Raw genomic sequence first — 24,254 nt, 5'->3', positions numbered from 1 at the left:
GATAATCATATTTGCATTTCAGCTTCGCAACCAATTTTCTTCGCTTACGGGTTTGGCTCAAAATCGACAAAAGGTGCCGATAGTGCAGACAGTTACTGTCGAAGGGTAGATAATGTGGCCAACCTCCTACGTACCGCAGCTTAATAACACATAAACGGTCGACTTAATGTGCTGTGCTTAAACAACTAACAAAATTATCGATGGCTTGTGTACGCATGCCGGTAATATGACGCGCTCGATGATGGATGTGACGGAATGATGCACCGAAGTGAAATAAAGCTTGGAATGTAGCTCAAGACGAATGTTTGCAATTGCTTGCATATCATTGATGGAGTTTTCCTTACTAAAAGAGAAAGTTGCAAAAGAATGCAAAATTATGCAACTATGTCGAGGAAAAAATGCTTAGAGAGATACAACAAAGAGTTTTTGTGTGTGTTTATTTTTGGCTTTTTACAGGAACTTTAAAGACAACAACAACATTCACTGCACATTTACTGCATATTTCTAAAACATACATACTGGAATAACTCTATACCCAAAAACGACATACTGCAAAACCTGGATTATACAGAAAACACGATAAGGTAAAAGACGAATGAGCCACCGAACATTAATATTAAAGTGTTCTTTACTATCGTTTCTATTTGATGCATTGATTTTCTTTACATTTTCTTGAATTTGTTTTTTTTCTAATAAGGATACGTTTTTAAAAATTGGAGATGACATTAAAGTGACTATCGAAAATATAGATAATCTTTGCAAGACAATTCCTCATTGTAGTTACCTTATTCTAGAAATAATCGGTGAAATCAAAAATAAGCAGAACATTTTGTTTGTATGTTTAGTGTAAACAATATTATACCCATTTATAAGGTTACCTTCAGTTCTATTTAATCTTCCAATCAGTTGCAGTGATGAATACCAATTTTGAATACATAGTTGTACTCAAAATACAATAAATAAAAAACAAAAAGTAGTACAGAAACACCGATAATGAGATATTTGTTATTAAACTTGGACAGGTCAATCATCCACTTTTGTGAAGATTGTTATCTGTGTTTCTTTTTCTACATAATTGATCTCAAACAACATAAAATGCATATGGATACATAAATACTTCTAGAGCTAAGTAACTGAAATTAATGTGTACAATTTTACCCATGCATAAAGTTTCCCAGTAACACTTACCTCGTACGCTCGAAGCCACTACATACAACTGCTCCCACCAATGCAGTCCTGCAAACCGTACACTGATTACCATGCCGTAGTACGAGTACCTATTTTCGTAAGATCGCACAATGTTATTCCCCTGCTAGCCTTTTCAAATCAATACCCTAACCGGTCATAATTCGCTTCGACACACCGCTAAAATGTTCCGTAGCTTATGAACAAAATTGAATATTCATTTCATGCAGCTAGGCTTTGCCTTCCCGCTGCACTAGCGACGCGTGCGGGATGATTTTTTTTTCTCTCGGCCTCACTGCAAATACCGTCCACCACCGCCGTTCCATTTAAAGCTTACCCTTCCGTAGCAAGAAACTAGCCACGGTAACGCATTTTAGATTGCAGCGCAGCACACATGCACTTCTAGCTATTGTCCAGCTTTCTACCCGCCCATCCGTTCTTTTGAAACCAAAGCCAAACACTGGACGCGAATGCGCGGTTCAGGATTATAAGGCAGCACACACCAACAGTGCTCGGATGCGCCTCGGCAAATCGTTTGTTGGCGTTTATTTATGGAAATAATTACTATCCTTTCATGTGTATGGTTTGTTTTGCCTGTCGGCCCGTCATGTGCTAAAAGCTTCATCTTCACGATCACCTCACTGTTCCGGGGCGGATCACCTGTTGTGGAAAATTGCACTACACCGATCGCTACCTGGACCCACCGGATTCGGTCTGCACGTGTACCGATTTCATAACACAACGGCTTGCAACTCACACAAGATAGCAGAATTTACGACCCTCCATTTGCAACTGCTTCAAATTTGTTGAGGATGAAAAGTACTATTTCTCGTTCGCGCTGAACCAAACAAAACAAACAGAAAATCCGCCTACCCACCAAACGATGTTCTTTCACACCGCAAGTGAGTAAATGTTGCGAAAACACTAATTACCAAATTTACAATCAACTCTCGATCGCATATTAGCCTTTTCCTGCTTGCGCATCGTCCGGGGAGCGAAACGCGCGTGTCCCATTGGAACACACTACACGCATTGCAACACATTCTTATGCTTATCGTTCCGTTTCCATGGCACGATACCTTAACGTTGCCTTGCTCTCGAGTTTGTCCTAGTTTGTGGTACTGTTGGATCGCCTCTCCCTGTCCCGATGCACCATGCCTGGCTTTGCGCAGTTCCTTCGCATCCTGATCCAACGGCAATCGATCGCTGGAACGTTTGTCCTACGTCCCGCGAACCCTTTACCGCGATCTACTTTGTTTATCTTTCTCGTTTGTACCGAGCTAACCGGTAACAGGGCAGGAATGTTCATTCATGAAAAGTAGATGCAAAGGTGGCTGCAGCACGTTGTCTACAATATGTGTGTAGTTTTATCATGTTTCTTTTCATTCCATTCTACCGTTTTCGTTTTTTGTTTTTGCGTGGACAACACTTTTGGTGAGGTGCTTTAGTACGCGGTTTTCTACCGTTGTTGTTGTTGTTGTTGTTGATGATGATGTGGCTGATGTTGTGTGTTTCAGTTCTATCAGGTTTGCCTTTACCATAGCCTTTTTGTTATTCTTGCTCAACAACCACTCGCCCGACAGAAAACTGAGCCCCGTGAACATGAGCACTTCAGTTCTTTGTGAAAACAGGACGACAACAGCAAGCAAAAAAGCGCTGTAAAAGGCAACCAGTGTATCTCGTCGGGAAGGTGAATAAGTGGCTATAAAATTAATAACAATAAACACGAGTTTCCTGCCTTAATAATAATAAATTTCAACATCTTCTTATCTGAATCACTTTGATTATTTCTATAACACCTTTCGGCTCCCTCGTGGGCTCCCTTCCCCTGTTTCTGGTTGACTTCTTTGCCGCCCATCCAGTGCGACTGTTGGTCGGTATCCGTCAGCTCGCATCACCCACAACCGTCGTCGACAAGTTTGGCCCATCGTTACTGCGAGATCATTCACCGTTCGAAGGTGGCTTTTTTGTCATCACGCTCCACTCACTCGCTCCCCTTTTAACCCGGAGCAGTCAGATTCACGCAGGTCAAACTATTTCCGCTCCGGTGTTAAATTTTAAGATCCCTCCTTCGCGGTGCTTTCCTATTCTGATTTGTGTCGGTAAGCTTTTAGCATCATGGCCATTGATGAGTGGTAATCTTCATGAAACAGCTTGACAAACTTCACCATCTCCAGTTCTCTTTTCTGACGAGTCACCTATCCTAGACCCCTTTACACTACCTTTCACGACTAGCCTTGCTGGTGGATCACCACCCCCACCCCCCTTGCTGATTGTTAAATTTTCTTTGCAATCGCGTAACAATTCATTCAATTAAAACGATTCAACAAAAGTGAGAGAGAAAAAATGATGACGCTTTAGAATGGCAATCATCACCCGCGGATTACTCAACCACCACGGTGCGGTTGAGCGCAGAGAAGATCCCGCAGTCCGTATACAAATCGGATTAACTCTCGAGAAGTTCTACCACCCCCGCAGTGACCGGCGCACGATCGGCACGATCGACAACCAAATCGATAAACCTTTAGCGGCTCTTCCCCCCAGACCCCAGATCGAGCGGCGGATGATGCTACGCGCTCGCATCCGCAACAGGGAATCCCGTTTCGGTGCACACGCTGCGGACCGCGGGTGATAATTGAAAATCAGCCAAATCATCGCTTCAATCAAATTCGAACAAACATCAACAACACCGTTTCTTTGCCCCAATCGATAATTGAATCGACCGTGTTCAGCACACCGGGGTGGGCCTAGCATAAGGATGCCTTCCTTCCCCGAAATGCTACGGCTCAGCAAGGCGCGAGCCGCTCATTCAGCCTCCATTTCGCAGGTTATAGAATTAGCTTACAGAAACAGCTTGTAATAGTCGAATCAATACGGGGCGCTTGTACTCAACAGGTTAAATATAACCGCGCGTGTGTGTGTTTTTGTTTCTTCTCGGTGAACTTTCATCGCGACTACACCTCGCTTCATGGATAGCACATCGATAAATGAAGCCTATTGATTAACAGTTGCTCGAAGAGAGCGCGACAGGAAAAAAAAGTATTCGAGAGACTTCAACGGGTGATGTGTGTAAAACAAACGATGAACCGGTTAAGCTGACATCAACACAATTTTTATCCTGTTTCTGGCCAGTCTCGTTTCAATTATCAGTCACTGCTCATAAATTCAAAACAGAGCGACTAAAAAAGCATCCAACGATCGAAAACAAACACCACGGTTATACAGCGTTTTTTTTTGTATTCCTCTTCTGCGAATCCCTGTGGTCAATCTCTATTAGCGAGTTTGAAGTGAAGGAAAGGTACTTCTTTTCCATCAGATAGAAACCCTCATTGAACAATGCTTTCTTCGCACTCTCGCTCATGTCTTCCATGTTCTCGTCACCGCCGTGCGCAACAAGATCAATGTTTCTTTTTTCTCTTCCTTGCCTCTCTTGCCTGCCGACGCAACGGCGTATGAGTGCGTACGAGAATCCCAAACAACCCGAGATGTTGGGTCTTTCCTTTGAAACACTTTCTAAAAAAAGACTGCAAAACGCGATCGCTTCGCTCGGGGTGAACAAAAAATGTCAGCAAAAATGTCTTACCACTTTAATTAATGATTGAAGCTGTCCCTTTGCCAGCATTGCTCGCGATCGGCAAGCATACAGGCAGCAGTAGGGGGTAAACGTGAGCCTTCCCTTAACAGGCGGCGAGGCGGGTGAATTGGAAAGAGACGCAAGCAGCGACCAATCGAGGGACCTCCTGGTTTATGAAGAAAGCTAAACGTGGCACATAATGATTGTGTTTCTCATAATCAACCTCTACAAGGTATCGACGGGACGTAAACACCTTAATGACGAACTGCCAGAGAGCATCATACATCGGTGTAGGAACGGACGATCGAATAGTCCGTTCGCTAGCAGCAGGGTCTGGTGCTAGCGTGTCACCAACGGGGCAAGGAGGCAGCGGAAGACAGGCGAGAGGGAATCGAGCAGATCATTTATTTATCCAATCAATTTATTACCATTGAATTGAGGGATTGTGTCAGTGTCGGATCATACCTAGTGCTAGTGATGTGAGGGTGTGTTTCGTTTTCGATCATGAGTGAAAGGGGTTGCTGGTTGCGTCGATCGAGATGTGTGAGGTATCGTTTACCTTCGTTTGCTGCACTTTATGTTTACCCTAATTTTGATCATCACCGTTGCGTGAACATAAAGATGGACAGAGATTGAGTCCGTGTGCGTAGAGAGGTAAGTTGTATAGCCTTGATCGCAAACAGTGATTTCACACATAAAATCAACATTAATGGGCGGGTGTGTTAAAAATCACAAAACGAAAAAACATTTGTTGGCATGGACGGTGGTTTATTTTACGACAAACTTCTGCCAATATTTTAGCGTAAAGATGTCTCGTTAGGGCTCATGATTGATATGAAAAATCTCTTAATAATATTTATAATAATTTTAAAAAAAACCATTTTTTTTAAAATTTCACACTATTTGGTTATACCATAATGCAAAACAATAACAATTGTACGAGCCTACTAATTATATAGGGGCGCACGTAAGCAATAAAAACGGACAAGTTTTACTGAGTATTGAAAGTTGAATGATCCAGGTTTTGTTTGAAAAAGATCAATCTCGATTTTTTCCCAAAGTACCAATTCTTTACAACATTTCATACATTTCCTCCCTTTAACAGTAGTGTATGCCAGCTCAGCGCTCGACATTTTAACCAGGTTTCCATCGTTCGCAACAATCGAGATTCTTTTGATTATCAACTGGTTTGCTAACTGATCACCTGGAAAGTTTAGATCGTATTTCACAGGCAGAAAGCTAAATACAGAAAACGTGCAGAAAAAAAACAACAAGCAAAACAAAACAAATCGCAACCCATTTAATGCTATCTTTCCCAAGCGTGCTGACCTTTAGGGAAAAGATCAAAACAAATTTCAATGGGCATTTCGCTCAAATTGCCTCATTACTGTCTTCAATAAACACACTACACCGTGCAGGGGTACTTTTTGACTCCTGCCTCCCGCCCGCTCGGTTCTTGATTAGCTCAGCGCGCGACCCGTTCCACCGCGGTGGTAGAAACAAAGAATACCTTCTTGTTCGTGCGTTCCACTTTACCCTTTGCGCACCCGTTCGTGCCGCTCGCATGATCTCATCCTTCGTCCGCAATGGGGAAGTTACATAATTAAAATAAATTTTATATCAAACCCCCGTAGACAACCGGGCAGCCAACCGGTAGTGTGCAAAAGCGTCGCAGAAGAGAGCACTGGCTGCCGTATTGAAAGCGAGAGTGAATTCCTAATTTCAATTCTTGCCTAGCGTTCATCTGTACCCGTTGGTAACCTATACTCTTTAATGCATTTCCCTCGTTTTTCAGCCACTCAATGAAACAAAAAAAACGTACACTAACACATACACATAGGCAACATAGGTGCCTTGAGGAGCACCACCGATCTAATGGTCATACTGTTACAGCACCAGGACTTCCAGCCACGATTGCGAGTGAGGTGCATGGCTGCATGTTTGCACTTGGATTGCAAAGGGAGCGTGGCGGGTACACCGAGGCCAGCCGTAGTCAACCAGCGGCCCAATCCGGCCACGATCAGCTTGGCTGTGTACTAGCTCGCTGGTAGTCTTGCTCTGCTGCTGCTCGAACAAGGTTCCAGGCGAGCAACACTACCGCGGCACATTTCCTTCCCGCGATTTATCTAATTCCACGGATTATGCTCTTCACAGCTCATGAATGAAACCTGAATCGCTTGGAGCCCCTCGAGTTTCCCTTTCTAGCGTCTCGCTAACGAAAGTGATGTTGCTCCCTTCGGCTACATAGGACGACATTAATATGAATGCGCGATTGCGCTGGACGTGAGGACGCGGCCACCATTGCGGTGGAGAAGCGAAGCGACGCTACAAATGCGCTTCGTGACAAACATAACCCAAATGAACTATGATATTGATTTTTCGTTCGATTTCATCCCGAGGTTTCCAACCGCTCGGGCAGGCCGCATTCGGTGTTGCTCTCGCCATTCGGAAAAGTAAAACCCGGCGAAGCAAGGGTAGCATTGCTGGTCGTTGGGCCGCGTGGATATGGGTTATGAAACACCGCCGATCGAATCCATGTCGGTGCCTTATTGCGGTCGTTTTCGCGTTGTTAAATCTCCTTGAAGAAGTGCACTTATCTTGAAAGCGTGAAAGATGTCCATTAAAAAGTAAGCTGCCAAAGGCAAATTGTTTACACTCAGTGCTCGGGGTTGCACGAATGAATATTTGGAATATTGTAAAGAGATTTGTTCTGGGTGTATTTTATACAAAGTTTTGAACGATGTTTTCTAAACCCAAAGTCATCTGAGTCGTAGAGGTCCTTTTAAAAGAATAACTAGCATAACGAATTTGACTTATTGACATTTTTAAGCAACCTTAAACATAAAAAATGATTTTTTTCTTTACATTGCGACACGCAAATTTGTTTTTATTAAGTGTCAAATATTTCCTACAAAACAGGAAAACGGTGACATTTAGCTTATTAGGATAATTTCGAATAAATTATGCAACTTTCGACACCTTACGTGACGATGATTCTTTTGTTCGGTAATCACATCCAGTAGTCAACGGCAGCAGTGCGGAGACAACTCTCCACTATCCGATCGACAGGAGCATGTCAGTTGGAATTAATCCCATACACGTTAAGCTCGTTAGGTTGCTGTGCAGATTACGGTTCTACTTTGCCAAGCAGTAGCACTGTAAACCCTCTCACTAACTACGTTTCTCATTGTACTTTTTTTTTGTTCCACTGCTGCTCTCGTTGATCAACTGTATTCCCATCGGGAGCGAAATCCCGCGCCTTTCTGCGCGACTGCAGACAGCCAGACTCACTTAGCTGATGATGCGAGCAACTGCAACAACATCGACCGTGTGCGCGAAACTGTAGCTACCCTATAGTTCTCTTATCATCGGACAAGGCAACACCAGTTCTTTTGGATGGAGCGCCTAGTCTTCGCATAGTCCAGACTGCAGACCCTCCGTCGTCGCAAATTCGCCGCACCGACCGTGGACCGCGGGACCAATCGTTCCCGACAGCTCGCTAGCTGGTCTGTGTCTCGCGCGAGAGTCTGCTTCGTATCATACCCGATACACACGTATGCACAAGTTGGTCCGGTCTATTAAAAGTGCCATTTTCAGCCTCAACCGTGCGGAAAATTGGCTGCGCCAGGCTTCCGCACGTTCACCGATGCGCGCTGCAGCACACGGTTTTGTTTTGTCTGACGTCTTTTAATTTCATTGGGCCAATTAGCGTGATGGAGTAGGCATCGGCTGAGCTTTCGCGTAGGCCCCGTTATACCCAGCCAGCGTTCTCGTTCCACGTTCCCCTTGGGTGTTCCGAAGAAGCTGTGATTTTAGTTTTTTTTTTGTTCATTTCACTGCTTACTACGATGCAAACACGATGGCAAAGTATTGGATAATTACTTTATCCAAAAGCACTGACTGACTGCCATGCACGCTGTTGGCCTATTTTAGCACTGAGCCATTACCAAGCAGACCCTTTTGGAGTAGTGGTTTGAAAAATTGACTTCCTTGGAGTCTTCCTTGCGCCCGACCTCCTCCCGACGTCAGCGCTCCGTGGACTATCGTTTTAGAGTGCGGTGATTGAAGTCTCCGTGGGGACGTTACTTGTTAAGCTCGCACTCTGCAACCGCATACGTTTTCGCTCCCTCCCTTTTCCTTTCTTGAATCCCTTTATTTCGCCCATTTCAATAGCATTAATTCCTCACTTTACGAGCCCACCGGTTCCCCTACCTGTAGCAGCTTCCATTTGTGGAGCTTCAAGGTGGGAGTGAGCTCTCGTTGGGGTTTCTGTTTTTTTTTTTTTTTTTTTTTTTTTTTTTTTTTTTGTATCGATACTTTATTTTCCTATGCTCTTCTCCGCACCGTTTATAAGGGGATTAAATTTTCCATTCTGTCATACGCCTTACGGAAGCTGAATGAAACACATCCAGCGAGAACAGGTTGCGCAAGCTTCTCTGTTTGGGGGTAAATTTGTCTTGCACATGGCCATTAAACGTCGATCCGCGGTTTACGAGCACGCTTGTTGACCTGCTCACGCGGGGCCACCATCAATATGTATCCGGAGATCATTGGCTTGGCAGAGTGTGTTGGGTAGTGTTAAAGTGAACTTACCGCCCTCCGACAGACCTAAACGCGCTCGGGAATATTGAAATCGAACGGTAAAGAACGGTCGTCGATATACGGTGACTATCATCGCAGCCGGGTTTAAGAACGGCGTCGTACCGTCGCGGTCGCGACATACGCACCGCACCATTTTGACGACCCCGGCGATCGATGGGGTGAACGTAATTGACAGCTTAAGTGTTGCAGGAAGTGAGCGGCATGAGGTCAGCTGAAGGGCATAAATATTCATAATGTTTGTGTAGTAATAATCATAAACGCATGAGGCCCGCGGCGGTGTGAAATAAATATTTTCATATTTGCCTGCCTGTGACAGAAATTATAAATTTTCAATGTAAATGCGGCCTAATTGGCTTTTCACGAATGATAAATCAAAGCTGCACTCTTGAAAATTATCATTGCTTGCAGCAATGTGCACAGACGTTTGCTCGCACGTTGTTTACGATGTGCCCGTACCGAGCACTTGCTCTGTTTCATTTTAATATCAAGAAATTAGAGATAATTCACGCCATTTAAATGTTGATGACGGGGATAAGCAACAGCGACCGACTGGTTACATCAGTTCGTACCAATAATGCTGTCCGCACGATCACATCAGCTTTATTATTATCACATAAGAATATTTATTAGGTGCGAATTTTAGCTTAGTCTGAGGGTGTCTAACACTCATACCGCTTACCGCTCAGTGTGCTACTAAAAGTGTGCTGTAGCGACAACTACTCGACATCGCGTCAGACACGCACAGATGTCAAATCTTTCGCTCGCGAAGCAAAAGGTCGCTCGCACTTTCAGCCACTCGTTTCCCGGGTCTCCCCGGGAACAAAGGGGCACATAATATTGACACATTGACGTTTCGTTTCGTTTCGGCGCCTACTGCTGCGCTGTCGTGCGCTGTTGCCAGTGCTTCCAGATCCGACCGGGACGTCTGGACGCTTTTGCGCATGTGCTTACATGGCTGCTGCTGCTGCCAAACCGCCAAAGGCTGACGGTGGCCGCAGGGCAACCCCGTGAACCCTGTCAATAGTTCAACTTTTAAGCACTTTCATATCAAACGATCAAACCGATACAATGCCCATATTGCGTTCGATCCCAGCGCTTTCGGTTTTTCGATGCCAGTCCCAAAGGGCCGGGTGGGTGTTCGCTACAGCGGAGCTCCATTATTGTAAAATTACCTCACGTACTTACTCGCGTCCACGCTTTGCCGCCTGCTCCACCCTGCAGCTCTCACTGATTATAGTGGCTGGGGTGCACTCTAAACACTTCTAAACACCATTGTTGGTTCTTTGTTGGCATTATGATGCCGGCAACGGACCACGACTCCCGTGGTCGGCAGTGTCGACTAGAGGACGTAGGAGACGTTGGCGAGTAAAATCTTTTATCCCTTTATTTCTTCTATCGCATGATGCAACGGCAAAAGCAACGTTTGGGCAGCGGCTTGGTAGAGGAGAAGAGGATTGCTGCGTTGCGGTGAGTATCTGGGCATTTGCTTCGGACTGGTTCGCCAATTCGAAATCACTAATCCAGTGCGCAGGCACTGCAGGCACTGCATACGTAGCGTGCGGTAGCGAAAAATCGTCGGTATGATACCGTTCCTACGATGAAGAATGTTGCGGAATTCAGAACGAAATATCAGAATCGTGACCAATTTCATGTGTACGCGTCGACTGTGTTTGCTGTCGTCGTGCAGTTACGAAGCCCGGGCGCACACACATCGGTGGTGTCGGTGGTGAACATCTTGCTCGCTACTACTTCAAGCGTACGATCGAACAGCACAAGGATGACGGTGGGCTGGCACATGTGTATGCAGGCATGTGTTGTTTCGTGTTGCTGGACGCAGCTATTACGCGGGACCGCGGTGTTTGCAGGTACGAACCAATCTATCGTCACCCTTGATGAACGGCCTGCATCGATTGTAAGGGACGGACGAAAGTGAAAACGATTTGGTGACGACAAGCGAAAACCTGTGTTAAGGGTACCGTACACAACCTGCTACTGCTAGCGGTGGACGACAGGTTTTTGATGGTTGCTTTGAACAACACAATATTCTATCCAATTTACCGAGCGCTACACTATTCGGAGCCATTAAAATAAGGGGCTGCCGATGTATTGATCTGTAATCGATCGAGATCGCTCGTCGAGTGTTGCAATGAACGCTAACCTATACAGGGATTCTCACGTTGTTACCCGTGCCGTGAAGTGTAAGCCTTTTTGGAGTTCCACTTTGTCTACGGTTAGCTTTTATCGCCCGTTTGCTCAGTCGTGCAAATCGATGTCTAAGTCGTGCAGCATCCTTTAACACTCAAAACCGAAAATCTTTCATTTAACTAGTACACACCGGGTGCACCTTACACTATCCTCCCAATTCATGTGAATATCACTGACAGCATCATCGGCTTCCTCAGCTTCAAAAATGTCAGATGCATACTCGCAGCGGCGCAACAGACGCAGAGTTCAAGTTTCGAAGGAATTCGCCGTTACCAGAAAGCCAAACTCACCTTTTCCCCCATTCCCCCTTCTCCAGTGGATACGTTGACTTCGAACGAAAGCAATCCCTCCGGCGATGTTTATAACACGCTTCCTTCGGCGATCGTACGTTACGATTTTAGCGAGCGCACCGTTTGTTTACTTACACCCCTCTTCATCTCAAGCGGTCCCCGGGGAATCGATATCACGTTTTAGGCATTTAGCGATGAAATATTTGAATTTAAATGGCGCGCTTTGCTAGCGCTTTAAAACACACGCGCGCAACCTCAGTGTCCTCGAGCATAACACATCCCAGAGAAACACACACACACACACAGACATAATCATACGCAGATATTCACCAACACAAACGATGGGCCTATCAAATGAGCTAACCAAGCGACGATAAAAAAAACCATGTGAAAAATGTGTCGCATTAAGAAAATGATGTTCCAATAATTTTATCCAATTAATCTCCATTCGGGTGACTGCGACGCTGGGCGGGATGGAAATTTGGAATCCGCACGCTCCACAACACAACGCAGACGAAACCATTGAAGTCCGCGAGGAAATCAGAAATGAATCACAAAACTTCCAACTCTCCTAACACGGAAACACTTTCGTTATGGACGATGGAGACACGAATGATCGTAAGACACTAACCGACAAAACCTTATGAAACTAGCGAAAGAAAAAACAAATCCCCCACAAGCGACGCATGGTGGATGAGTCAAGATTTCGGGGGCATAAATCTTCCGGATACCACTAGCATAAGGCGCTGGAATATTGGAAACCATCAACCAGATTGTGACACACTCGTACAGCACACAAGCGGAATGAAAAATGTGTTTATATATTCGTACAATCATACTGAAATCATTGACCAATTTGGACGATTTGCTTACCCATATGCGCGACACGGACAATGACGCGCTATTAATCCTACAGCGGATGAAAGACTCGAAACGTTGGACTCCGCCTAATAACTACCTGCTTGAGGGGAAAGTTGGAAATTATTATTTTTCAACAAAATGGTCATTCTGATACCCGCAGGAATGTTTTTATTTTTTCTTCTTTCCTTGTTTGGTGCTCCTTTCCTTACAATGTATTCTAACCTACTTGAGCGGCACTGAAAATAGAACGCAATCATGTCATATGCAAATGATCGACCATGTGTAGATTGATTTGCTTTCGGTCCGATCTTCATTGCTCGACGTCATCAGCGACTTCCAGAGTAATGTTAAGAACACCGCCTCTGCTCTAGAATTCCCATACACAGCAATAGATACTCGCAGCTACTAGACATACAGCCCTCGGCTCGGCGTACGTACCCAATCAGGCACTGGAGAGTGAGAAAGACAGTGTCCATGTTCGTGTATGTAAATTGTTGAATTTATGTTACCGTAATCAAAACGACCGATTGAGTCACAGCCTCCTGACGCTCCGTGCATGATTTCGTACGACCCGTTGCTAAATGTTAAATTTGCATGTTTCATTCAACATGTGGAGACGTGGTGAACGCCGAACAAGAGGCAACTGTAAAGAGCAGCCACAAAACAAAGCAAAACTAACACAGCTCAGGCTCCACTCCGGTGACAAGCAGCCGCTGGGAATCTGAGTTGAGCATGGTGGGTATCGGGGGAACTGTACGCGCAGACCGTGTGTTCTCCATACGGTCGATACTAATGCGACTCCACAGACACTCGATGTAGTCTGCCAACAGGCACTGGCAGAAGCTTTTGACTCAAGACGGAGGGTGAGATTCAAAACACCAAAAGCGCTATAGACCAAACGCTGAGGAGGAGTTAACACGTACCCTCTGGCTGCTCGATGTCTACTTCACCAGCTTTATGCCACGGTTCGGATTGCCCTACGTTCGGTTCCGAAATGTGTCATTTTCTTCACGCCATGCCACGCTAAAGCTGACTTTGCGAACACCGTTGCTAAAAACATTACTCACACGCGGCTCGTGGTTCGCCTGTCGAGGGCAGGAAAATTCTCCCTTCGGGCAGTTCAGCGAGCCCTCACTGCCAGTGGATTGTGGGCTGACTTAGCCTTCCCGGCCCACACCTTACGGCCTTATGGGATGCGAGACGAGCTAACATTTGCGCAATGCGCAATACCCTTGGCATCAACGCGTCTTCACTAACGTGCTGCACGCTGCTAGTGACAAAAACATTGCAACTTGTGCGGGTTTTCGCTCCACGCTCGTCTAATAGCACGTACACACGCGGTCTGCTCACAAACACACGCGTGCGCGCACGGTGCGCAGGTTAAGGCGAACGGAGCTAAAACTTCGCACCTCTGGCAGGCTCGTTTGAAGGTGCGCATGACTAATTTCCTAATCATTGTGCAAATATCGTTCGGAAATTGTGAATCGTTTGTCAATATTTGCCCCCAAACCGTCCGTCCGTATGGCTATTCGCGCCCCGCCGCTCCGGTGCTGATGCTGTCCGACCGAAGTCGGCGAAGTTTCCCGACGATGTCCCTCCCAGGGACGCGAACTTCGTTACCACGTAGACAGGTTATTAATTTGCTTAACAACCGCACAGGACACCGATGACAAAATATTGCCATTCTAGGTGACAGGTGACCAAATAGTAGGGTTGTTTTTATGGGTGGTGTGAAATTGTGATTGAAAACGTGCAACTGATGACGATGGCACTGTTGATATGGTGCTGCTTCGTCGGATGGTACAACCACACATAAGATATTTATGACATTCGGTTGCAGGTTTAAAATAAAATTTTAATTTTAAATTAATTTTTAGCCATTTGTAATTTGTACATTATTGGAGATGTCTTAAGAATAAACCAAAAAATATCAATGCATGCGCCAAAGAAGCAACGATATTGAATGTAAATGTTCCTTCCATTTTACATCTTACTCCTCACAGCAATTGCTCTGTGCAGCGTGATGTGATTGCATAAGTTCACACTTCATGAGAAAACAGTGATAAGCTGACTTGCAGTAATCTTATCGTGGTCGAATGTTGCGAAAACCGAAGTCAAATAGGTGCAAATCCAAGGTTAGGACGACCCGGACGTGAGCGGCTCGCTTGGTCACTAAAATGTTCCGTCACCGCACTAACCTGGCCAGCTCATATCGGGACCCCATCGCGGTGCAATTGTGGCATATTGTGCCGGGCTGTGTATCGTATCAAAAAGCAAATATTATCCCCAGCGACAACTTCCCATCCATACTGGTCCACCGGCCTTATTAACCATCGTGTTGGATCCCGGCTGCGATACGCCTGATCTTACCAGAGTCACTCTCTCGTAATCTTTGCCCTATACCTTGGCGCGTCGCTGGTCACTCTCACTGATGACTTTTTTTGTATTATTCGTTGTACATCAACTATTTCTGTTTTCGAATCTCACTGCTTCGCTATCGGCTGCCGGTCCCTTCGATGGCTGACCTGTTGCATCAAAAGGGAATCAACAAGTTTGCTTAACAAAAGTGTACCACCACTCAAACCCGCTCCCCTTGGATGAACTTCATTCAACCGACAATGATTGCCGTTCTTTTGCGATCGGTTTCGTCTTCACCAACCAACCTGGTGCGCCTGTGTCCATCATTTGCAAGAAACCGTCGAGACCGTGAGGTACCTATCAGCGCAAACATACTTTTTATCGCAAAACAAACAAACGGCCCCAAGAAACCCAAAGACCGTTTTTTAGTCCACCGGGCAGGCAGGGAAGAAATTCACCACTACGTGCAGCGGTCGAGCGGTTCGATCCCCCGAATTGCGAAACTACCTAACTGCGACTCAATGCTCTTGGGTCTCGGAGTGCCTTCAAAGACAGTCTTACTTTCTGCTTTTTTTTGTTCTTTTGTTACCCGTTCAACAACAAAAATAAAACCCCTCTGCCAAGTGCCGGCATGGAAAAATATCTTCCGATCGTGCGGATTCAGGTCTGGAAGGAGCGGAATGGTAGACCTGCGAGTGTACCGCAATAGAGCATTATGCAGTACTTTCCATCCGTTCGCTAGGTATGAGTAATAGGAAAAGGATTTTTAGCGTCGCAAAAATACACCCCGGGAGGTTGGGAGGGCGCAATCGGTATTTGGGACGTTCGCTTGGTAGGTTTAATTAAATTTACAATCAATTTGTTTGTCCTGGCGGTGTGATTCGTGGCGTGATTCGCTGCTCTGTCCGGCCCGGCCCAGCCCGGGTAACATTCTACGCCAAGCTGCTCCTGGGACTGTTGTCTACCAGCTCGGCACGGCTAGTAGGTTGATCGTTTATGAGCTGTTGCCGAGAGCGCGTTGCTGTAAATGCTAATATTGTGTGTTCTAGCAATCGCATCAAATCATCGGCGAGTTGCTCATAAATTGCTGCCATTTTACCGGCCCAAATCCAGGCGCGGACTGTTTATCCATGCTCGTTTAGGGTACCTTGTAGGTACTTAGCATAACATTTGCACAAAGCTGTCGCACGGCATGGTTGAGCTGTCAGCGGTTAGCCAATGATCATAACCTATATCCAGAAAGCTTGCTGCTTGCGTTAACCACCGTGCCAGATAAAAGCAGCTACTGGGAGACGTTTTTACGCATCGTCATAAGGCAAGCTAAAACATTATATTCGCACTACATGCTCTTCTAATGAGAAGTTAGCATAGTTGATGAAAACAAGCGCACTGAAGAATACGATTTACAGCTCTTGTTTTATTAGCAAATATCAACTAGCCTCTTATTATAAACATTATTATAAGAAATATTAGGCAATTAATTTTTCTTCTCTCGCATACAATGTACATACAATAACTGATCTAAATTATTCTACATTTATGTCTTAATATCTGATAAAGTTGTATTTCTAGTAAAGACTGTTATCAAATACAGCCCCCATCAATGTATAGGTTTTGAGATACTTAAAATTACATGTTTATTCTTCAGATTATAAAACAAGATAGGGAATAATTTTAATTATCCACCCTAAAATTCCTCCATCGGCGAAAACGGTACAGTGCCATTTGTGGTGATGCCGATTGTCACCGATGATCGAGAGATCCGCACATGAAAAAAAGAGGTTAATTTACCATCATCCTACGTGTTTGTGTATGTGTGCATGCACTCGTTAATGTAAAGCTCGAATGCGTCCATTCAATTCAAATTTTATCGCACTTTTGTCCATTATTTTAATCCAAACTGCCCGGCACTGTTGGGTACTGTCACCCGACACGCTAAATCCGGTGGCTCTCTGGTTATTTATGGAGTGTTCTGTGCCCGCACACGATTGACACGCAGCGGTGCAGATTTCGAGCATCCATCAGATGAATTATGTGCCTGCCCTCAGGCCTAAGCCACCTCCGCCGCCAGGCATTCCAGTATGGCGTGGCATTCCTCGTTAGCTCCGTGCAGCAGTCCGTGCGCCCGTGTGGTGACACATCTGATCTCGGTCAACCGTCACCCTGGATCTCACCTTTGGCCCCTTGTGTCAGCTTGCTTCCAACCCTTTTTCTGGCCTGGTTGACCGACTGACGAGTCCCCCGTTAACGCCACCCACACTCCGGACCACGACTGACCAGCACAAAGATTGTCGATCGATCGATGAACATACTATTTTCAATGGACATTTTGTCGCACCGTTGGCCTCATTCCGGCCGTACTGTGTTGAGTCGGAGGCTCGCATCTGGACAGCTGGATAGAGACCGGGTATGATGCTGTTTTTTGTTTTGATATAGCAACATTCAGCTGTGGCTCAGCTTCTAATGCTTCTCTAAGGGGAAGAGGAGAGCAGGGACCCCCACTAACTACTCACCCATCACCCAGAATCTCTCTTGGTTGCTGTTCTGACTAGCGTTCTTAGCCTAGTGACACACATACCTGCAGCATTATGCGTACCCACGTGTATATATGTGTGCGTACGATGGCCAGTGTTTACCGGTGCTAAATGTGTCACAAATATCGAGTGACACTGAAAATGCCCCGTTTACTGTTGTGTTGCAAATTTATAGCAGAAACAAACGCTGCAATCAATTCAACAATTAATCGCCCTGATTGCTTGATGGAGCCGTTGGCATTCGCTTAAGATTGTGTGTTTTTGTAGCCACACACAAACACTGCTGGTTGGATTTGTAAAAGCGACTATATTTGTCACGCGTAGAGACTTAATGGTGTAAGAGAGCATTGGTGGTTTGGTTCTAGAAAGTGCCCGTTTAGATAGCGCTTATTTGACAGCATAATAAAGCGCACTCGACTTCGTGTGCCTTCCTACCGTAAATGTCCCATTGTATTGTCAGTGGAGTGCTGGCTGCTGTACGCGATGCCCTTACTGACTGTACGCGGGCTGTACGTATCAAGTCTTCCGGTTCAGTAGTTCTGACACGAAACGCGGTGGATGGAATTGTCGCGAATCTCGTTGTTTGCGCATTGAAAACTACTTACGCCTGACTCGAATTACTCATTCTGTTCAATCGCTTTAAATAACTGAGTCGTTTTTAACGCTGCAAAATAATAAACAACGTCTTCTGTTTTCCCCCTTCTTCACCATTGCAAGCAAGTTATTTGTAATAGTGCAAAACGCTAAAACAATATAGCCAACCGTTGCCTATATCGCGCGCTTTCAACAAGACCGGCTCTTTGCACGATGCATTCGGTAATGCGCGAATTCTAAGCAATTGAGATATGAAGTTAATATTCTAGCTGCAGCTTACCATTCCCTACTGTCTCCTCCAGTTAGTCCCCCCCCCCCCCTCTTCCCACCGTTCCGTGTGGAACCGCATAAAAGTGTTCGATAGACGCTGCTAAAGTGTCATCTCACCTCAATCTGCCAACATGCCCCCCGATACGTGCGTGCCGATCGGCAAGGGGTGGCGAAGAATAATATAAAATCGATCGTAAATTCTACTACAAAACGCCGCACAGCATTTCACATGCATCGCGGTGCGCTGCCTAGCCGATATCCGAGTGGATAATTTTTTTACGGCCAATTGTATGCAAATATGTGACGGTGAATGGGGGAAGAGACGGGAGGACAGGGCAGGCAATGGATGCGTACCGGAATGTAGCCGATGCTCCCCAGTTGTTTGCCTCCATTTTGCTTTATTTAGTTGCAATTTTCCACCCTCTCAGCACACGCGCGCTCATAAGTATTAACGTATCATGCCGTTCGGCCAGTGTTTAATGTGCCCTTTTGCGTACGGCTCAATCGCCTCGGCCGGTGTGCCGTTTTTCTTGAGCTTCACGAAAGGAACCATTTTTCATTCGCGCACATCACGCAAACGTTCGCTCGATCGTTCGCAAACGTGATAAAAATGCATGTTTACGGCGAATTTATTAACTGGCGGGGGCCAAATTGGGACGTATGTTACTACAGCAGATGCGCATGTTTACGACGATATTTACATAAACCATTAAACTCTAATGTAATCTAGAATATTAAAAACTGCATGGATTCTGCTTGCAAAGCGAACCGTTTCGGGCGCTATAAAACTCTGCAATTTATGGTGCTTGCAAAGATTCCGATCCGTATTGCAATCCTCATTGGTAGTGATTCCACTTGCTTCCACTGACCTCTGCCGTGAGCGGGAGAGGACACTGGCTTCACGAAACCATCACGATCAGGGCGCTGGGAATTTAATTGCAAAATAGCTACGACTGCGCTAGCACTATATAAATCAATCACACCAGAGTCAGTGCCTATAATCTCGGTGATTATCGTCCCCTGCCCGATAGATGCTCCCGCAAACAGTGGGGAAACGTTTGTTTTTGCACCGAACCAACACGAGCACCGTGCGCGCTGGCAAGTAGCATTTCGGACCGTCACTTTAGCGTCCATCAAGTGATCTAATCACTTCCCCAGTTTTCTCACAGTCTCACCAGGGATTCTAGCGGGCCCCAACAGATCACGGCAACAACCCGCACACAACCCGCTCGGTGCTGCTTGGTCGTGTAAGCTTTCACTAGCGACCATCTGCCAAGACAACTGCTGTAGGTCGATGGCCCCTCTTCAAGCGAGGAGGTAGGGTATGGCTGTATTTATGTAAATTAATGTTCTCAGTGATTTGGATTGACAGCGCGCGAGGATCGTTGTGGGGTGCATCGCTGAGAAACGATCATCTGCTTGTGTGGTGATCGTAACACGGCAACAGTTGATTGCTGTTTTCTGTTTCAACAGTTGATATGTTTTCTAGGTGTAAAATGGTACAGTTTTATCGACGGTGGAATCGTGTTTGTTACCAATTTTATTAAAATTCTACAGTGAATTGCTTCTGCATTTCTGTGTAAAATATTCACAGTAGGTTCAATACCCGTGTAGGTTCTGCACAGTGTTTCATCTTCTGGAACAGTGCACTTAACGTATCCTCCTCGAAAGCATTCCGTCGTTAATCTATAATCCTGTCAGCAGTGCATTTTTGACAACACGCTAAATGCATTTGTAGTTATGAAACGACTTATCATAAATTATGTACAGATGGCCTTCGAAGCATTCTTCACGCAAAGTGTTCTTTTTTTGTTCTCTCCACCACCGCCATCGAATCACCGTGACAATACCGAGCAAGACAACGTTCATTAATTTCTCCCTTTCGTTTATCATCTTCTCAATTAATTTCAGTCACCAGAATTAGAATTTCGGCATGAGCTGATGGGGCGCATAAATAAATTGGAAACCGATGTCGAGCTGGACGTTGTACCGGGAAGTCAGCATCATCCATCATCCAGCTCACCGCTGTCGTCGTCCGGATTATCCAGTTACACCAGCCAGAACTACGAGCATTATGGAAAGGAGTTTTTCTTCGGTACGTATCACCCGCGGTTGATTGTCGACAAAAAAACAAGACGCCACCAGTGTTTCAAAATTATTCCAGAAAACTTTCCGAAAGCTTCTCCGTAACAACTTCGCTGGGGGCAGAGTTTTTTTTATCTAATACAATATTGATTAATAAAACTAATATTTGTTGTTTTTTTGTAATACATTTTCTAACGCTCTATTTCCCAAAGGTAACAAACATCGCGACATACTATGTGCGGAGTCGGAGGATTCGTTTCTACGGCCGCCACTGTGGGAGGACATCACCAGCTCGATACAGAACATTGATCCCGAGAATGCGATCATGCTCGGAACCATGAATGGCATACCGCAGGTCAAGATGGAAGCCGTAGACGACCCGTTCCTGGAACCGCTGTCCTCGCCACTGCTCAGCCCGCTTGAGATCAAAACGGAAAAGAGCAACCTACTGGCGCAAAGCGCCACCAACCATAACAACAACCTTAGCCATCTACATAACAACAATAACAACAGCATCCACCAAAACCATATGCACAGCGACGTCACAAGCTGTCACGCTAGCAGTAACAACAATAGTAACGCGACCAACAATGGCAGCAATAATTTCCTCTCTAACAATGGCTCCGGCTACACGCACAGCATTGCAACAGCTCATGGTCATCCAAATCAGCACAATCTCAATGGCTATCTTGCTGGAACGAATGGGAGTGGTTCTAGTCTGCAGCTTCTTACTAATCATCCACCTCAGCAGCAGCAGCAGCAGCAGCAGCAGCAGCAGCAACACCAGCCGCAGCATCATCAGCCTCAACAACTTCAGCAGCAACAGCAGCAGCAACAGCAACACCATCAACTACAACACACGCACCTTCAGCATCAACAGCAGCAGCATCACCATCAGCACCAACATCATCCGCAGCAACATTTGCAGGTGAATCAGAACAATAATTACTATCACTGGCAACCTCAGCAGCAACACCAGCAAGGCCTTACGGGGACATGTGGTGCAGCGACATTGAATCAACCCCCTGGTCCGATGTACCACGGCAAATATGCAGCATCACAGAGTTCCAGTGTGTGTGCAACGCCTATTTCCAGGCTAATGTACGTCCCGCCTCTAACACCACCGAACTCCGACCCCGGTAGTCCAGGGAACAATCTTCAGGTAGGTGTAGTTCCAAGGCTCGTTTCATAAAACAAACGATACGCCTCTGTGAACGCTTTAAGTGAACTTTTTCTCTTCCCAATAGAACCCTCCTCGTAGAACCCCACCTCCTCCTTACCATCAGCAGCAACAACAACATCAACAGCAACAACATCAACAGCAGCAGGTCCTGCAAGGAACTCACATCCATCATCACTCGCACGGTGGCATGGTCAGTGCGCAATCGATTGCGGGTCCAACCCAGCCCCAACTACTGCAACCGCTCCCACCAAACGCCGCTTTAGCTGCTCAGCCTACGCAACCAAATGCAATAACCACCAACGGTTCCCTTCACCCTCTCACGCCATCGATTCCCAGCGCGATCGGTCCGCTAACAGCGACCTCCGGTACGAGCACTGGTTCCGGCAACACCAGCAACACGGGCGGATCATCGGCATCCACACGCAACGGATCGTCCTCGCGAGGTTCTAGTTCCAAGCGGCAGAGTTCCGCACACAGCATCAACAGCGTGCTGAGCAGCGCCGGTGTAGTGAAACACATCGTAGGCCGCTACAATCGTCGAAACAATCCGGAGCTAGAGAAACGGCGAATACACCACTGTGATTTTATCGGTAAGTACAACCATACTGTCCCGTGTCTTGGCTTTCGCTTCCTATTTCATGCGTGTTGCACTAATTCCCATGAAATCGATGCCGTCTCGCTGTGCGTCGTTCATTTCCACTAAGACCCACCACGACTGCCGGGTGATGCATATGGAATGATAGCATATGTGTCCCACTGATCACTCCCTTACCAAATGCAGCTATTTTGGTGGTGCACTGTCGTCAGTGTATCAAACCGATGCATGCCCCTGTGGTGAACTGATTGCACGCTGCAGATAATTAATAATATGGATACTTTTTGTACACAAGCGCTTCGTTACGTTCGCTGCACGTTTAGGTGAGGTTGGCATCATCAGCACATAGATCGACAGTAATCAGCACCGTACCCATGCCTGACGGATGTCTTGGTAAACGTTTCTGGCTGCAACCTGCCGGCCGGTTCCAGTGCCATCCATAAACGGAATGTGAGAAAAATCACCCGTCAATTTTTCACTACCTATTCCTCCACCAGCCCCTCGCTGGGAAGCGGCAGGTAGCTATCGAAATACGCCCGATATGCGCCCATTCCCCAGAGAAGTTCGCCGTGCATGAGGCGTGTGCATTGGTGCCGCAATAAAATTAAGACATTTACGCGATAATTCATTAGTTCTCCTCCCTTTTGATTATGATGTTCGAGGGCGAGATCCCTTAGCAGGAGTGGGTAACAACCCAGCCATGGCCACGGAGACGTGCTCGTTTTTCCTTTGCGTACGCGCCATTTAAAAATCGATAATTATCACTCTCTCAGTCCTAGGCGTCGTCGTCGTCCGTGTCACCCGGATCGCGATCCAGGGCGTAAAGGGTGGTAGCCAACACTAAGCGTGAAGTTGCCTTATTCGAGTGTGCGTCTCACGGGAAAGAGAGTAAGAGGCGAGCGCGATCGCTCGGACGTGCGATATTCTTTCACGGCAACTAGCCGACATCGACTGATGAATCAATTTGTAGCCAACTTACCGGACTCGCCAAGCTTCATTTTCACCCACGTCCAAAAAAGGGATGTATAATGCAGGCTGCGTGAGCTAAACTTTCCACGCATTTTTCCCAGCCCCGTACCGTCCACTCTTTGCCGACACTACACTCTAAAGGTACCCTTCTGCGGCAGCGGTGCTCGAACGGCAGTGCGGGAAAGTCGTCGATATTGAAACGCGAGATAATTAGTGCTGGCATGGGTAGAACAGCATAGCTAACACGTAGCTGCAAATGAGTATCATGTAACATTTTTTTTAGTTTCGCGTTTTTGATTAACAATAACCACTGAACAGCTTTGCTAAACGTCTTGTTCAATTTAACATTTTTTGGTTTTGTCAAAATGTAAAAACCTGAGAAGGTTTAGTTGAATGGAATGAAAGTGTATCTATGTAATATAAAATTAATAAACACAAAATAGCGTTCAGTAAATCGCTTAACCTGTCTGTCATGTATTTTATGCTGTAGATTGAACAGCCTGTTGGTGATTATTGCGACCCGTCACTATCTCGATCAACTCGTCAGCTAATCAGGCTACCAGTCGCGACAGAATAATTCCTCCATCATGCGCCATCACCCATCCCTGCCCGACTGAACCGAACGTCTTTGCGTCGTCGATCAAACGTCGCCACAACTGTTACAGCCAGAAGGTGTGCAAAGTTATCGCTGAGTGGAAAACTTATCACCCATACAGCGATACCCAGCCAATTAATCGTAATTTTCACCCTGATCCAATTTCGCGCGATCGAAATCGAATTGCGAAGTTATTGTCGGACAAAAGTGAAACCCCTCGTAAGCTGCGCAGGTACGCAAGTCCTTGCTGTACTAAAGCTCTGTAATATTACTAGGAAGTGGTCTATTTAACAGACGATCAGTAGAGACAGTCGAGACAGATGTTGCGCTAGTTTTTGTTTCAGCTCGTGTGTA

General features: G+C 46.0%; 1 protein-coding gene across 3 annotated transcripts in view; it reads left to right on the top strand.

The window, feature by feature from the left end:
• Nucleotides 1-24,254, top strand: part of LOC121593760 (dendritic arbor reduction protein 1-like) — a 100,908-nt gene that overhangs the window by 26,808 nt on the left and 49,846 nt on the right. For all 3 annotated transcript variants that reach the window (XM_041916424.1, XM_041916422.1, XM_041916421.1), the window contains exons 3-5: nt 20,385-20,568; nt 20,771-21,720; nt 21,806-22,331. In XM_041916424.1, coding sequence (XP_041772358.1) covers nt 20,385-20,568; nt 20,771-21,720; nt 21,806-22,331 — 1,660 coding nt within the window. The remainder of the gene's footprint in view (nt 1-20,384; nt 20,569-20,770; nt 21,721-21,805; nt 22,332-24,254) is intronic.

Source organism: Anopheles merus, chromosome 2L, assembly GCF_017562075.2.
Source record: "Anopheles merus strain MAF chromosome 2L, AmerM5.1, whole genome shotgun sequence".
NCBI lineage: Eukaryota > Metazoa > Arthropoda > Insecta > Diptera > Culicidae > Anopheles > Anopheles merus.
Note: the sequence above shows the minus strand (reverse complement) of the source record. Positions and strands in the feature narration are given on the sequence as shown.